This window comes from Agaricus bisporus (genome assembly GCF_000300575.1).
Source record: "Agaricus bisporus var. bisporus H97 unplaced genomic scaffold AGABI2scaffold_4, whole genome shotgun sequence".
In the NCBI taxonomy this organism is placed as follows: Eukaryota; Fungi; Basidiomycota; class Agaricomycetes; order Agaricales; family Agaricaceae; genus Agaricus; species Agaricus bisporus.
The window spans coordinates 1,880,145-1,895,192 of record NW_006267367.1 but is presented as its reverse complement, the minus strand read 5'-3'; the positions used below and the strand labels follow the sequence as shown (position 1 = coordinate 1,895,192).

Sequence of the window (15,048 nt, the reverse complement as noted above, 5' to 3'; positions counted from 1 at the left end):
GAATGTGATGGGTATCTTTCGGTCAGGTCCTTGAACGATCTTTCTCTACTAGATTCACCGTCTTCCGGCTCGAGGAGTCAAAGCTCCGACAATAGCCTGGAGCCTTTGGTAGTAAGTAGCAATGTGGTTGGATGCGTCATGTCAATATACTCACTGATCGCTAGATAACGCTCGCCTTATCGTGGCTTCAGTTTATCGCCCCCTTCTTATTATTTATCATATTTATGGTGATAGATAAGTTGGGGAGAAGGAAAATTGTTCATAATGACGAATAGATGACAGCAACGAATGCTCACCGAATGGCACAACACTATTAATCAGCTCCTGGAATCAGCGTCTGAGATTTATAAAGCCACGTCAATTATTGATGAAAATCCAAAAATCATTTGTAAGTTGTAACTACTTTCCAATGCTAGGTATACACCTTGACGTCGAATTCGAGAACGGGTTTAGAGGGATTATATATCGTTGAGTATTTGACGGAGCGTACGGGGAAAAATGATGGAGAACCCAACCACCAACGCAAGCGTGCCAATCAGTCCCAGGTACCCCTAATCCTTGGATTGCTATCTTCACGTGTGATCCCACCCATATCTTGAACCGCCGTATCCTCTTCGTCCGGAGCCTCACCCCCATTTACGCCCTTCTGCTTCTTCCTGTCTGATGGACCTTCTAATCCGCCCCTGCTGTCAGAATGATCACCGCCATTACTACCTACTGATCTCGCCCTCTTTCTAATTGCTTGGGAGTCGGTGGGGCTACGTTTACGCGGGTCTTCAAGTTCCATCTTAATATCCTTCGTGAGCCCCATCCAATACTCAATTCCTTCCCATAGAGATTCGTACACGCCTTGATAATTTTCTGTGTCGTCAACTTTACCATTCACATAAAAATGGCAAAGTTGTTCATTGTATGCAGCAAGGAAGATGTGCGTAGCGCATTTGCAAAGGAGGTCAGGAACCAAAGGTCGAAGACGTATTTCGAGATATGAACCTCGGGTGAAGAATTTTCGTCGATCTGGGTGGGGAAAGTGGTTGGTGGTGAAAATACGGTTGGGAAGTGGACGTGAACCCTTGATACGTTGGAGGATAATGAATACCATAATCCACCACAACGATTCCAAATCATGGACGAAATGGTATCTCAGCACAAGCTGTTGAGACGTTGCAAAACTTTCATCTCCGCCACTTTTCATCCTCGAAGACATGCTACGTTTGGCTGTTGTTTTAAGAGATAGAAAGTCTCCTGAATGTATCTCTATTGGCATGAAATACGGTGTTCCCTGACGCCTACATCAGGGGTGCAACTTTGACCATTGTAGAAGAAATGCTTACCGTTTTAGGATCAGTACTGACTACCCTGTCATCCTGATTGAAGTCCCGTGCATACTCTAGATCATTCAATTTCGCTCTAACTCCATTTCCATTGCGCACCAGGATGATGTTTCCCTCACTCACATCCCGGTGTACCCAACCAGCCAAAAACAACAACGTCAATGCTGAAGAGATGTCGGTGGCGTCTCTTGTATCATGGAATAAGATGCTCACCGATGAATATGTCTTCAAAAGCCCTGACCGCATCGGCGAGATTAGTGGCATAAGCAAGTGATTCACCGAGATCGGCATAAACGACGCGGTAATGTTGCTTAACCCTGTACTCGCGTTTCTGCTCCTCGGGAATCGCTTGACCTTCAACGGGCACGGGACTATGTGGGTTGGACATGGACAGTGGGTCCTTTGTCGCCTGTGATGTATGAGAGCTAGCAATCACGTCCTCCGTTGCAATACTGCAGGCCACTGGATATGAGAATGAATCAGGAGCAGGCTTATAGTCCTCCGGCTTTTCCTTATTTGCTTTCTGCTTCCAATCCCATTTTACCTTCATCAAGTATGCCTCCGGACACGCAAGGCCAGCTTTGATTCTTTTCTTTAGCTCCGGAGGTGCCCAGTCGTAGGCAGCTTCTCGGACGTTCTTCAGCTTGTTGAAAATCTGATCTTGTATTTCTTTTTCCGAGAGCGACCCTTCGTCCACCCAACAATCCTTCAAAGCGACCTTCTGCTCACCCGGAATTGCTGTGAGATCATCTTGACTAGTGACCTCAATGACTTCCCACACGCGCGATTTACCACCCGTGATGCAATGAGAGCGAGAATTATATAGCGGCCCTTCAGTCCTGTAGTATTTGGAGCCCTGCGTCGTTCTTAGTTTGTATATGTAGCACCATTCTTTCTTGTAATACTTCCGAAAGATGGATGGATCATGACCAAGCTCCTCGTCCGTTGCATAGAGGAATGACAGAAAAACACGAATGAATGACCGGAAGTCCTGGAGAGAGAAAAATGAGACAGGCACATGAATGACGAAAAAAGAAAGCAACTTTTGTGAAATTAAACGATGCCGACTTCATCGAGTAGGAGCGCGAAAAATACCATAGAGACATTTTGGTATTTTCGATTGTAATCTTCAGAGTAATGAGCTATGATGCGAATACCCAAAATATGTAGGACATAGACGTACTCCGTACATCCAATTCCGGCGGGGGTCATCGTTCATGATATAATTGGCCACGGACACCAACTGTTTTCGATTCTGAAGTACTTATGAGGAATTTCATATCAAAAGAACCGCAGAAACTCACTTCATATACGTTTTTAAGCGTCGCTTCCTTCTTGAATTCCATCACCACTGCTGTCTGTGCAGCTGCGAGAGGGATGACCTTTGATCCGTGCTTGCATATGTCGGGGTCATAGATCACGGCGTCCACCTTGAAATCAGCACCCATATTTTCCGAGGCCATATCTGTACCTGGGCAATCTAGGTAGCGATACCCATTCAATTTTCGCTGACTCTTTAATCCGCTATCGGGATCAGGACAATCATATAGCGCCTTGACTATCTCCTCCAAATGTTTGAATGTTTGCCTTTCGTTCGTCGTCATGCATGCCGGCGACACGTTTCGATAAGCCTCCCATTGAACAGTATCCACATTCTATCATCAGCATTAGCTTCCATTTCGTTTGACTAGCATTGGCAACACACCTGCCCGGGAGGAATTGCGGATGTCGCCGCTGTTCTAGAATTTTTGGAGGTTCTTGTCGGAGGGGGTTTTGGAGGAAGAGCAGTTTCCACGGGCGTCCCAAGCAGCCTATTGGCCTTCAGGTGCTCATAGGCACGGTCAATCCATCGAGAATGGGGCGAGAAGGGGGAGAGAGTTTCAAGAAAGCTGTCCAAAGGACATTCAAGCATCTCGTGGCGCATGACTTCGGCAATGTCGGCTCGCAGTGTAGTTTGCTTTGCTGGGCCAGCATCCAGCCTGACCTTTCGTGGCGTAAAGCTGCAGTTCAAACATTAGATCACGTGCGTAACGTGGTGAATTCGAAGTTTCGAAGATCCACAGTGGGAAGGTCATAATGCAAGCCATTATATCATGAGCGAGTGAGTTACAGTTGTCTACCGGGTAGACAACTTTGGTAACTGGTACGTGACTGATAACTCCGATCTACCAGTTGTCACAGTTGTCTGATGGCCCAGGCGCCCAACACTGGCTCTGACTGTCTCAATGCAGGCCTTTCAGGGAGGCTGGATCGATTTTCGCCTGTTGAAAGTGCTGCGCACCCGAGAGCAATACGAGAAATTGCAAGCAAAAGGGCCATTGAATACTAGAAGTGGCTATGCACCTCAGGCTGTGCACCTCAGGACGACTGTTATACAATCCCCGGATGTATAGGTTCTTTGTGCTCCACAATATGTCCGGTCAGTATTAATAGCAGCTTGAATCTGGTGCTAAATGCTAAAGTTAGCATCGGTAAAAAGAATAATTTTGTGTTTATTTGACAACGAAATGAACTTGCAGTACGTGATCTTTTTGGTACTATCAATGAAAATAAATCGGGCTGGAAGGTGTTTTTTATTTGGTTCAGTTCTGTTGGGTGACGATATGTTAGGGACAAAGCGATGCCAGTCCGAATCATGTCCGACTCTGGACTGATGCTAGGAACAAATAATTTTCTAAAACGCAAGGCTGTTCAACGTACTACCAACGCTTCAACTCATTGACTACATCATCATCATTTCGGTTCACCATCGCTACCATTCCTAAATTGTATATCAGTTGAAACCCATGGTCCACTGATAGGGAAACAATGTTAATACTCGGGGTACGTATGTCGTACCATAGCCAGCATCAACGACAAGGAAGGTGCGAAAAAGATGTAAAAGCTGGAGAGAGAGAAAAGACTTGAGCCTGGAAAGCGCAAACTGTCCGAAGATATTGATATTGAAAGTCATTGATTTCTACTTTGAAGCCAAATTCGAGTCGTAGCTGTGGCCCGTCGTAGAACAAAGATGTTGACAACTTATAATGCGGCACGAACTCGACTGTCAGAAAGTCCTAGACTCCTATCGCACTACATCCATCTCATCACGGAGTTCCAGTACCTGATTATAGTGAATACAAACACATCTGTCATGGCCCGAGGCGCGCCGTTTCATCAGGCACCCGGCACCGACGCAGAGATAGTGTATATTCTGAATTGCATTTAAATTGAGGCGCATTCAGTAGGAAGCCATCATTCTCTTCGTTCTTTCCGCAAGTACTTTCCACTCGAGCTACTTATCAAGTTGTAAAGAAATTTCTTATGACGGATCCTGCCATCCTGTCCATCGCTAAAGAACTTGCAGAAGGACTTCACACATCGAGGACCGTTAATGTACGTCTCTCATCTCCCGGCCGTTAACCGTTGTGGCCTCTATTAAAGTAACTCACAAAATGTGTAGTATGCTCATTGTACGTCTTATTATACTGTGAAGCTAGAGGCTTTTGGTGAACGCATATCTGAACTTCAGTGTCTGGCTTCATAATCGTAGTAAGCAACTATATGTCTGGCACCCACAATTTTCACCTCTGATGCAGCTCTTACGCCAGTATTTCGACTGGATCCTGACCTTTGACTCTGAGGTCAGGTTGATATGGAGTGTGGAAGGGGTAAAAATGAAAGTTTTATATTCATTAACACGTTATCTGCCCCTTGCCTACTTTCCCCTTTTTTTAAATTGTAAGTCCCGCTCCATATCCGAACTCTAAATTGTTCATTACTCACCAGTTAGACCGTCTCATTACTGGTCATTCTGAGTCGGAGTGCAATGCCTTGTACCAAGCTGTAGGCTGTGAATGAGTCGCTTGTTATGCATAGACCACAGCTATTGATATCAACTTCTAGTGATGTTTACGATCGGTGCTATCTGTGCTGCATGTAAGTGCGAGACGTTGGCCAAACACGTTTTGTGTCTGATGATTGACAGTGATCGTAACAATTCGAACATGGGCTGTCTGGGGGAAGGCAAAGTACATGACTTACCTTTTATTCGGAACGTATACCGTGGCCTCAGTTTTGATTCTGGTTTTCTTTATACTCTCCGTGGAATATACCACCCGTGTGTTCTATTCCGTTTTACTTCATACAGCGACTGAAATGCAGAACCACTCTGCTGCAGACCCAGTTTTCAAAGAGTTTGCGCTTGGATGCAACCCAAAATTTGAAACGCCTTATCTACCAGCTGCATTTGTGGTCGAAGCGGTTTATGATACAGGTTAGTGTATCCCATCATGGTGAAGCTCTGTCTCAATAGCCATACAGCTATTCTGTTGTTAATGCTCATTCGAGGGGCATCACTTTGTAAATCTCTTAGTTCTGCACAAAAGCCATTCTCTCACTGTCGAGTCAATACAGTCCGTCAGGGGGTTGATTCCCGTCTCTTCCGAACAATCTATAGTGATGGTGAGTTTTTTCTTTCCTATGGCCTCGACATACTAATCTCTGTGAAGGTATATTGTTTTACGTATATATCTCCGGTAAGCTATTTTCCGGATTACTTGTGAAGGTATCTTAACTCACCGTCATTTGCAGTTATCTCTATCACAAACTTCGGCTTCTTGTTTAGTCGGGTATGGTCTGCTTAGACTCTGCGTCAAACGGTGTCCTAACATACTCTTGCAGGGTCGCTACGAGTCGTTTCTGTTGATGTAGGTTGTGTGAAGCAAGACATATCCTCCATACTAATTTCTATCTTTCAAGGTTCCAGGGAGGTGCTCGATCGATTTTCGCCTGCCGAATAGTGCTGGGCATCAGAGAGCAATACGAAAAATTGCAAGCAAAAGGACCGTTGAATATCAGAAATGATTATGTCGCTCCACACTTTGAAACGAGAGGTATGGAATCCGAGGAAGTATAGATTTATTGTGTCCCACTGCAATACGTTCGATCACTGGTAATAACCGAAGCTCCGATCTGGAATCCGAGCTTCTGTTTATGATCAATCGTGTTTGTATCATATCAATTCGGCGATGTTGTTTGTTTTTTATCAATCATACGAGAGACCGAATACTCCGTTGTAATCTTCTCCTTAATGGAACTCAGCATCATAGAAGTCTGAACTGGAATTGTCATGATAACTGGCAAAGATTCATTAACAAGAAATCAATCATCATGCTGCTTTTTACTCATACCTGTGATCACACTCGGGAAATAGTTAACACAGGTCCAGGACTAAAGGTCAGCCGCAGTGAGTGGACGTTCATCCTCGCCGCTCCGGTTCAGTAAAGGAGTGCACACGAGGTCTCATGGAAATGTTCAAAGTTTAGATTTACGTGTATGAAACATGGAAGTCCCCCGGTCCTGGAAACGATGAGCGCCGATCGACTCTGAATCACGCATACGCATCCAGTGAGGGAGTTTCAGAGGGAGTATAATGTATAATGCGAATGAGCTGATCAATTTATGAGTACATTGGTCGTCAGAGTGCTTATAGTCTTTGCATCAAGAGATCCTACCAGTCCGTAAATCCAACAAGCTTACCATCCCAACTCCACCATATCATCTCATCTTCCTCCTGACCATTCACGTCCTTATCTAAAGCCACAAATGGGTCTCGAAGTCCATTCTTCGCAGTCACCCATACACCCTCAACTGGTTTCTTCTTCTTCGTTGGCAATTCCTCATCAATTTGGTGTAGTGGCCTTGATTGATTGATAAAATCAGTTAGTGTGGCTTCCATTTGTTTTTGGATATTTTGACGGGGTACCCAGACTGGGTGTACGAATCGTCTTGGGGCACGGAGTAGGATGTGTATTTGAGATGGAGCTAAAGTTAAATGTAAGTTGGTGGGGTAAGAGATATTGGAGAGGTGTAGACTTACACATTTCGTTAGAGATTCCATGGCCTTCTGTGTCGGCGGATGCAAGAACCCGTGCAAGTAGTCGATCTGCGGTATGAAGGAAGCGTTGTTCTTCTGCGTAAGATTGATGTGATGTAGGCAAAGGTGGGGGATGGTCGTGGTGGTAGTCGTTTTCTGGTCTTATTGGGACTTCTTTATCTTCATCTACTTCGTCTTTCGCTTCTTTTTCGTCCTGAAAACTTTCATCGTTTGTTCTATCATCACCGTCAGGCGCGTCCTCGTCGGATTCCGTCTCTTCGAGGCTACCATCTTCACTTGACCCGTCATCTTCATCATCTTCACTATCTTCAGGACACTCCTCACCACCACTACTTTCTTCATCAGCTTCATCGACTTCCTCTCGAGTACCCCAAATACGAGTAGCAAAATTATCAACACCATAGATTACTTTTGATTTTGCGGTTCCCAAGCTCGGTCCGACAAGTATAGCCATATAAGCACGACCGACATGTTCATCATCATTAGAGGAAGGCGAAGCCTTGACCCTAGCAAGAGCAGTCGAGAGAGCCGAAAATGTCGTGACCAAATGAGACGCGAGGGTATCAAAAGAGGTTAAAAGCTCCACTTTCATCTTCGTAGCTTTTGTATTACCCTATATTCCAATCTATTATTTTCGTTTGATAAAAGTTTGGCCTTGATTAAAGGGCGCACCTGGCGGTTTGTCATGCGTGATAATTGCACGATGGGGCTAGTGAACGGTTCCAGAAATTTCAGTGAGCTGGATTTCAAATCGAATTGGGAGCTACAGACAGAGGTATTTGGTTCTTGAGATACAGGACATGGCCCAAGAGACTTGTCGCTAGCCTCGAAGCAACTGTGTCCGTCACAACGTCGACGTCGAGAGCGACGACGGGGATTCTTGATGTGCTCGGACATTCTCCAGCTGCTGCCTCTTGTGGAGAGATCATAGAAATCGCGGATTGAATTTGGCGACATATGGCATGGGTATGAATTGTCACGTGAATCGCGTTCAATCACGCCATGTGACGCCTCGTTCTCCGTCACGCGTGTTTCGTCATTAGACTTGACGAACATGGCCCCCAAAGCAAACAAAAGTGGGAAGGGGGGAGGCAAGGATATCCGGACTTTCTTCGGCGGTAGTCAAAAATCGGGCGGTAGTGGCAGCGCGGCGGTATGAGTGTTTCGTGTCTTTGTGTCTTGTCATCTTACCCGATTGTAGGGATCTCAACCCAAAGGCATCGGTGAGTTCAGGCATCGTCATGACAATAAATAATGTGTATTGACTCTCTCACAGCGGCTGGGAACAGGTGAGGAGTCTCGAATACTAGTATAGTTCATACTCAAAGCTACCGAAAGGTCACTGTCAACACCAAATGCGTGAGTTATATTGTTTCTTGTCTCTATGGTTTCCAGTACTTGACAGGCTGTAGATCTTCAAAGCCAATTAGTACCGATAGTGATGACGAGCCCATTGGACCTTCCAAATTGACGGGTCGCATGGTTTTAGATGGCAGTGAAGACGAGAACCCTCGACCACCGCAGAAACGTAAAGCACCCCTCCGCGTGGATGACGATGAAAGCAGGGAGGAATCCCCTCCTAGAAAGAAGACCGCCATCTCGTCCACCAAAGCAAACGTCAGGAAATCCGTCAAGCCTCGGAAAGACGAAGATTACGAAATCGAAAAATCCTCTTCTGAAGAAGATTTCATTGACGACGAACCGGACGACATCAAGTCAAAAATCAAACGAAAATCGTCTTCATCTAAGAAAGAGAAGGCTACGAAATCGAAATCTGAAAACAAGAAGGTAGCACCAACAAAGGCTGCTGCAAAACCGAAGTCCTCCAATCTTCACCTCCACCGTTCACTCATGACTAATATCTTTGATAGTTGGGCCGCAATCAAAGCAGCAAAACTCGCGGGGCCATCTGCACCGGGATCGAAACAAGTCCCTGATGGCGCGCCTAATTGTTTGTTGGGACTTTCTTTCGTGTTTACCGGAGAACTCAGCAGCTTTTCTCGAGAAGAGGCGGTTGATTTAGCGAAGCGGTTCGGAGGGTACGTCTTTCTCGTGTGACTCATTTCGTTAAGCTTACGACTTCCAGGCGCGTCGTTCTCCAGCCATCGAGTAAGACCGATTTTGTTGTCTTGGGAGACGATGCCGGCCCCGCCAAATTAGCAGCGATCAAGAAACACAGTCTAAAGACCCTCAGCGAAGACGAATTCTTGAACCTGATTGCAACTAGGGAGGGTGCGGATGAAGGTGGTCTCGACGCGAAAACGAAGAAAAAGTTGGAGAAAGAGCAGCAAGAAATCCGTAAAGCTGCGAAAGAAATGGAGAAACGCGAAAATTCTTCCTCTCAGGTTCAGCTCGACCCTTCCATTCAACTCTGGACGACACGCTACGCACCCCAGTCACTTAAAGAGATTTGTGGAAACAAGGGTCAGGTTGAAAAGCTCCTCCAATGGCTGAACGATTGGTGAGTATCTCGTTTTTGTTCATTTGAGGACTGGCTGAAGACTATGTTCGTTGCGCAGGCCCAGTAGTCTGAAATCGGGCTTTAAGAAGCCCGGTAAGATTGGGATGAACATATTCCGAGGCGTTCTAATCACTGGACCACCTGGCATTGGTAAGACTACCAGTGCCCATCTGTGCGCTAAACTAGCTGGGTTCACTCCCATCGAGCTTAACGCCAGTGATACGCGGAGCAAGAAACTCGTCGAAGTTCGTAAAGCCGCGCTTCTACATGTATAAGCCTCACCCATTTTATTTAAGAACGGGATGAACATAAACAATACGTCGTTAGATGGTTTTATCCATGGCGCAGGGGTTAGTCGACACCAAAATGCCAGTTGTACCAACGCTCAATTTACGCCTCTCTATAGTCCACGAATTCTGTTGGTGTCCCTATCACTGGTAAAACTTGTCTTATCATGGACGAGGTCGATGGTATGTCGGCTGGCGATCGCGGTGGTGTAGGGGCGCTTAATGCGATCATCAAGAAGAGCAAGGTTTGTGGTTCACTCTTCGAAATGGTTTATTCTTACTTTACTCAATAGATTCCGATTATTTGTATCGCTAATGATCGTGGAGCACAAAAGCTCAAGCCTCTCATGTCAACCACGTTTAGTCTGAACTTCTCAAGGTGGGATAGTAATGCCCCTCGCAACTAGTACTGACAAACGCACCAGACCGCAAGCTCAAATGATCAGGTCACGAATCTTATCCATCATTTTCAAGTGAGAACCGTATTTGACATTTGCTGCATCGTACTCAATCAGTGACCGGGATAGAGAGGGGATGAAAGTTCCAGCGAACGTTGTAGATCAACTTATTCAGGGCTCGCAATCCGACATTCGGCAGGTGTTAAATATGCTTTCAACATGGAAGTTGTCCAGCGATAGTATGGATTTTGATGAAAGTAAATCACTGTGGGTGTTGACGATTGTGACTGGGTGTCCAGTTAGCTAAAACCTTTTTTTTTTCTCGATAGCGTCAAGATGAACGAAAAATATGCAATCATGACTCCTTTTGATATCACCTCGAAAATCCTTGGACCATACCTCTTCTCTTCCACAGCTAGGGAGACTCTTGGCGACAAGATGGAACTGTATTTCCAGGATCATTCTTTCGTTCCGCTTTTTATTCAGGTTAGAACAAACGATGTTTAACGCGACGTCATTCATTCTCATGACGTGTTTAGGAGAATTATTTGAAAAGTCAACCCGCGAGAGTACGGAATATGGACGGGCCTGAGAAGGAGTTAAAGCATCTTCAACTCATGGAGCAGGCATCGGCGTCAATCTCTGATGGTGATCTTGTTGATAGCCTTATTCATGGGTACGTAGCCGAACTCGTCGCGTCATTCGAATATTCTTATCTTCAAATCGTAGGCCTGAACAGCATTGGGGTCTTATGCCTCTGCACGCTGTATGTTCAACTGTTCGACCGGCGTCATGTTTGTATGGTTCTGGAGTCCACTTTGGTGGTCCTAATTCGATGTCATTCCCCCAGTGCGTTCCGTCATGCTGTTAGTGACTCACCTCGTAACCATTGAAATTGATTACAGGTGGCTTGGTCAGAATTCCAAAAAAAACAAGCTCGCGCGTCAACTAGCTGACGTGCAAGTACGTATGAGGTTGAAAGTATCCAGTGACAAGGCCGAAATTCGACAGTCATACGTTCCAGCATTGTTTCCTTATATTGTGAGACCTTTGGTGGATGAGGGCGCGGTAAGTGGCGATTATTGTCAGGTATGAAATGATGTTCATAAAGTTTGAAAGGGCGCTGTGGACAAAGTGATTGAACGTATGGATGCGTACTACCTGTCAAAAGAGGATTGGGAAACAATAGTAGAGCTGGGAGTGGGTGAGAATAAAGACGTCAAAATAGCGGCTGCGGCGAAGAGCTCGTTCACTAGGAAGTATGGCTAAGCTGATGACTTTTTCCTTTTGATGCTTTTTTTGATTCATTGTTTTGTCAGGTATAATGGTTCTGATCATCCTATTCCATTCCACAAGGCGCAGGATCTCGGGAAAATGCCGAAGAAACTTACTGGAGGTCCTGCTCCCGACCTTGAGGAGGCATTTGTATGTCTATACAATGAACTAATATGTGAAGGTATCGCTAACCCACCAACTGTTCAGATCGATGACATTCCGGATGATGAAGAGGAAGACGTCAAACCAAAGGAGTCGATTGATGATATATCCGGTGATAAGCTCATTCAAGCACCTAAAAAGAGGAAGGCAGTGGGTACGACAAAGGCAAAGGCGAAGGCGAAGACAAAGACCTCGAAGAAATCGTGAAATCGCCTTGCCTGGTAACTTATGATATTTTTTTATCTTTAATGTGGTTCTTTGATTCGTGTTCGTCTTCGAATGTTCTCGTTGAACAAGTCTTTCTTTCATGTGCGTTGCGATACTGCGCTTGCCCTCAATAATAATTTCGGTCATCGCCTGTTTGTTGAATTCGTGCAAGAACGAGTTTAAAGACCAAGTTAGGTTTGAACTTTACGACACGGAACGTCAAGCCGGATGGTGGTCCAACCAGGCAGACAAGTATTCAAGTATTCGAGAGGGCATTTCCCAGTCCTTACGCAACGAGATGCTTGAATGCTCTCTGTACAGCTTTCTTGACGCCCTCCCTCCATTCTCGCTTCATTCCCAACGGATTGACCGTGCCTATGACCATCTATCAGAAAGCTAAGAGGCCACTTGGAATACCCGCGGCAACGTTTCTTTTTCCAGAACACACTCTGGAAAGAACTACCAAAGATTCTAGAAAGCAGTCCCTCCCAGCCAGTAAGTACGGGGAGGGGGGGCAATCCTGGAGTATGCTGCGAATGCTATTCAAGGGAGTGGAACCTAATGAATACAGTTGAATGGGAGGTTTATCGAAACGGGCGGTCGGTATACATGATGATGATGATTAAAAGGCACACATTCAAACATTTGAAGGAGATAGGAAAGGTGCTATATGCCGATTGTCCTGATCCCGATAACTTTACTTATGCGGATACATTCAGTTTTAGTTCTCGAGATTGGCGTCAAAGATATTGATTACGCTGTGTCCGATGTTTACAAGCTCAAATGTCGAATTACTGAAGTATAAGAATTTACAAACTTTGAGAATCTACAAAGATAGATGACAGGGCTCCGACTCTGAGCAACTTTGACTCCCATAACTCCACCACATTTCACATGTCCTTCCAGCATTTACTAGACCTGTTGCGTAGATACTTGCGATCATCTTCACCCATCTCGGAGTTCTATAGCACTTCTCTCGATGAGCACAGTTGTACGATCACTTCTGATCACAGGCCTAGGTAAGATGTTTGTCTGCAGCGCATCATATTGCATTCGTATGTGCAATATTATTCGGCAAGCCAACACGGAACGAACACCTCCCTGCATCCTGAAGGGGCCGGTTAATGATGGGGAATGTCTTATACCATTTCATTCGACTTACGACAATAGCAACACATAATAGTTACCCTGCAAAGGCTGCAAAGAATCTCTATCAGTGGCGAGGCAGAAGGAACGATGTAGTTAATGCAGCTACCCGGCTGGACAACAAGACAACATTTGCAATGGAGACAACTGCCATAAGTCAAAGTCAGAATGTCTTACTTCGATAATGCAAATTGTTTTACCAGTTATACAGACATAAAATACTATGCCTTACAAAAGTCAGGTAAGCACGGTGAGGAGTTGTCTGTCACAAAGAACAGACCATCACGGTAGAGTGTTTGAAAGAGGCGGGAATTTTTGCCCCACTGGTCTGTACTGATCTATTAAAACTCACCAACCCGGATTGTTAAAAGCCACACGCACAAAGTGATATCCCCCGAATGAGCATTAACGCAGTAATGACTATATTAACGGCGTCAACAACACTCCAACGTTATGAGACATACTACTACCTGTATCATAGACTGCTTCGACCATCAGCGCGGCGGGTAGGTAACGACTTGTATATTTTGGGACACATCCGAACGGAAACCCGCGGAAAACCTCCGGATCTGCAGCGTGACCAAAAAGAAATTTTGTATTTTAATTTCTATACAAAGTGAATAACATGGGAGGATAAGACGTACGGCTTGTATATTTCAGAGAGATGATATAGAAAACCAGAATCAAAGCGAAGACCACGGCATACGTTCCAAATAGAATGTAAGTCATGTACTTTGCCTTGCCCCAGACGGCCCAAGTTCGAATTGTTACAACCACTAATCGACATTCAGCGCAAAAGATGTTCAATCAAAGTCTAAACTTACAAGCCGCAGAGTGGGTAGCAATCGTAAAACATGCTAGTACCCGATATGAATAGCCGTAAGTGATATATAACTTGACTGACTTACCGCTTATGACTTTGTACAAGGTTGCACATTCCGAATCAGTATAACCGTTTTGGAAATGGTCTGAATCTGTGAGCCCTAGACACCTAGGATACTTGATATGGAGAAACACTTACAAGGCACGAGAAGGGGAAAGTATATAATGGGTAGATAACGCGTTAACGAATATAAAACTTTCATTTTTACCCCTTCGGCATTCCATACGAGCCTGATTTCCGATTCGGAAACCAGAAGCCAGTCAAAGTACTGGGGGTATGACATCAGTATAGAGGGATATTATGCCAGACATGTAGGTACTTACAACGATCATGTAACTAGCGACTGACGTTCGAAAAGGTAAATGGTCTGATGCTTCCCGCCTTGTCATATAATGTCACCCACAATAAGCATACTATGTGGTTTTTTAGTTCGTTGAAAGAGGTCATCACGGAACGCTAACTTGAAAAAAAGGACGTACATTAACATTCCTAGATACTTGAAGTCCTTTTGCAATCTCTTCGACCAGTTGTAAAGCGGTGGCGTCGGCCATAACAGATTTCCTTTAGGACTTGAGAGCGCTTGGGTGCCAGAAATGCCAGGAGTAACAAGTCAAAGGGAATGATGGTTTTCCTACGGATGCTTCAATTTAAACCTCAACTCAAATCAATTCTTAATGAAACGATTCTCCATCAGATATGTGTTCGCGATGAAGATTATGATCAAATATCATCGATTCGTCTTCAGCGCTAGAGGAAGAACTTCTGTTTTGGAGCAAGATTTTTATGGATTGGGTCTCCGCCGCATTAAGCGCAGAAAGTCTTACCAACGAATCGGATAGCCCATTTAATCATGATGGCCACAACAAAACTCCTCGCAATCAGTCCGATACCACACTAATCAATCAATGCGAAGAATCGAGGTGGCGCCGCGATCAGAATTAGCTTCTTTCATGATCACTGAATCAGAACTCCCAGCTACTAATCAGAAAACAGTTTATCTTGAAACGCACAAAAATA

General features: G+C 45.0%; 5 protein-coding genes across 5 annotated transcripts; 2 read left to right on the top strand and 3 right to left on the bottom strand.

The window, feature by feature from the left end:
* Positions 1-535: 535 nt before the first annotated feature.
* AGABI2DRAFT_117400 (hypothetical protein) lies at positions 536-3,653 on the bottom strand (the record flags this gene model as incomplete). Its single annotated transcript, XM_006460391.1, has 8 exons — positions 536-1,282; positions 1,335-1,498; positions 1,548-2,325; positions 2,378-2,461; positions 2,518-2,589; positions 2,639-2,989; positions 3,040-3,334; positions 3,616-3,653. The coding sequence occupies 8 exons, from the start codon at positions 3,651-3,653 to the stop codon at positions 536-538; spliced, it is 2,529 nt and encodes an 842-aa protein (XP_006460454.1).
* A 984-nt stretch (positions 3,654-4,637) lies between these two features.
* On the top strand, positions 4,638-6,231 carry AGABI2DRAFT_117399 (hypothetical protein; the record flags this gene model as incomplete). The annotated part of the gene is made up of 13 exons (XM_006460390.1): positions 4,638-4,709; positions 4,777-4,786; positions 4,846-4,865; positions 4,913-5,054; positions 5,107-5,166; positions 5,220-5,252; positions 5,302-5,589; positions 5,637-5,675; positions 5,730-5,777; positions 5,825-5,851; positions 5,907-5,944; positions 5,997-6,022; positions 6,075-6,231. The coding sequence occupies 13 exons, from the start codon at positions 4,638-4,640 to the stop codon at positions 6,229-6,231; spliced, it is 960 nt and encodes a 319-aa protein (XP_006460453.1).
* A 594-nt stretch (positions 6,232-6,825) lies between these two features.
* Positions 6,826-8,141, bottom strand: AGABI2DRAFT_203509 (hypothetical protein; the record flags this gene model as incomplete). The annotated part of the gene is made up of 4 exons (XM_006460389.1): positions 6,826-7,139; positions 7,195-7,825; positions 7,885-7,921; positions 7,984-8,141. The coding sequence occupies 4 exons, from the start codon at positions 8,139-8,141 to the stop codon at positions 6,826-6,828; spliced, it is 1,140 nt and encodes a 379-aa protein (XP_006460452.1).
* Positions 8,142-9,063: 922 nt separating this feature from the next.
* On the top strand, positions 9,064-12,156 carry AGABI2DRAFT_203506 (hypothetical protein; the record flags this gene model as incomplete). The annotated part of the gene is made up of 15 exons (XM_006460388.1): positions 9,064-9,251; positions 9,299-9,673; positions 9,732-9,918; positions 9,970-10,023; positions 10,080-10,205; positions 10,254-10,339; positions 10,386-10,433; positions 10,488-10,625; positions 10,688-10,844; positions 10,898-11,034; positions 11,088-11,207; positions 11,264-11,426; positions 11,478-11,617; positions 11,678-11,783; positions 11,841-12,156. The coding sequence occupies 15 exons, from the start codon at positions 9,064-9,066 to the stop codon at positions 12,000-12,002; spliced, it is 2,187 nt and encodes a 728-aa protein (XP_006460451.1). The 3' UTR covers positions 12,003-12,156.
* A 1,486-nt stretch (positions 12,157-13,642) lies between these two features.
* AGABI2DRAFT_178007 (hypothetical protein) lies at positions 13,643-14,582 on the bottom strand (the record flags this gene model as incomplete). Its single annotated transcript, XM_006460387.1, has 6 exons — positions 13,643-13,755; positions 13,793-13,924; positions 13,973-14,005; positions 14,057-14,131; positions 14,170-14,299; positions 14,511-14,582. The coding sequence occupies 6 exons, from the start codon at positions 14,580-14,582 to the stop codon at positions 13,643-13,645; spliced, it is 555 nt and encodes a 184-aa protein (XP_006460450.1).
* Between the last annotated feature and the right edge of the window lie 466 nt (positions 14,583-15,048).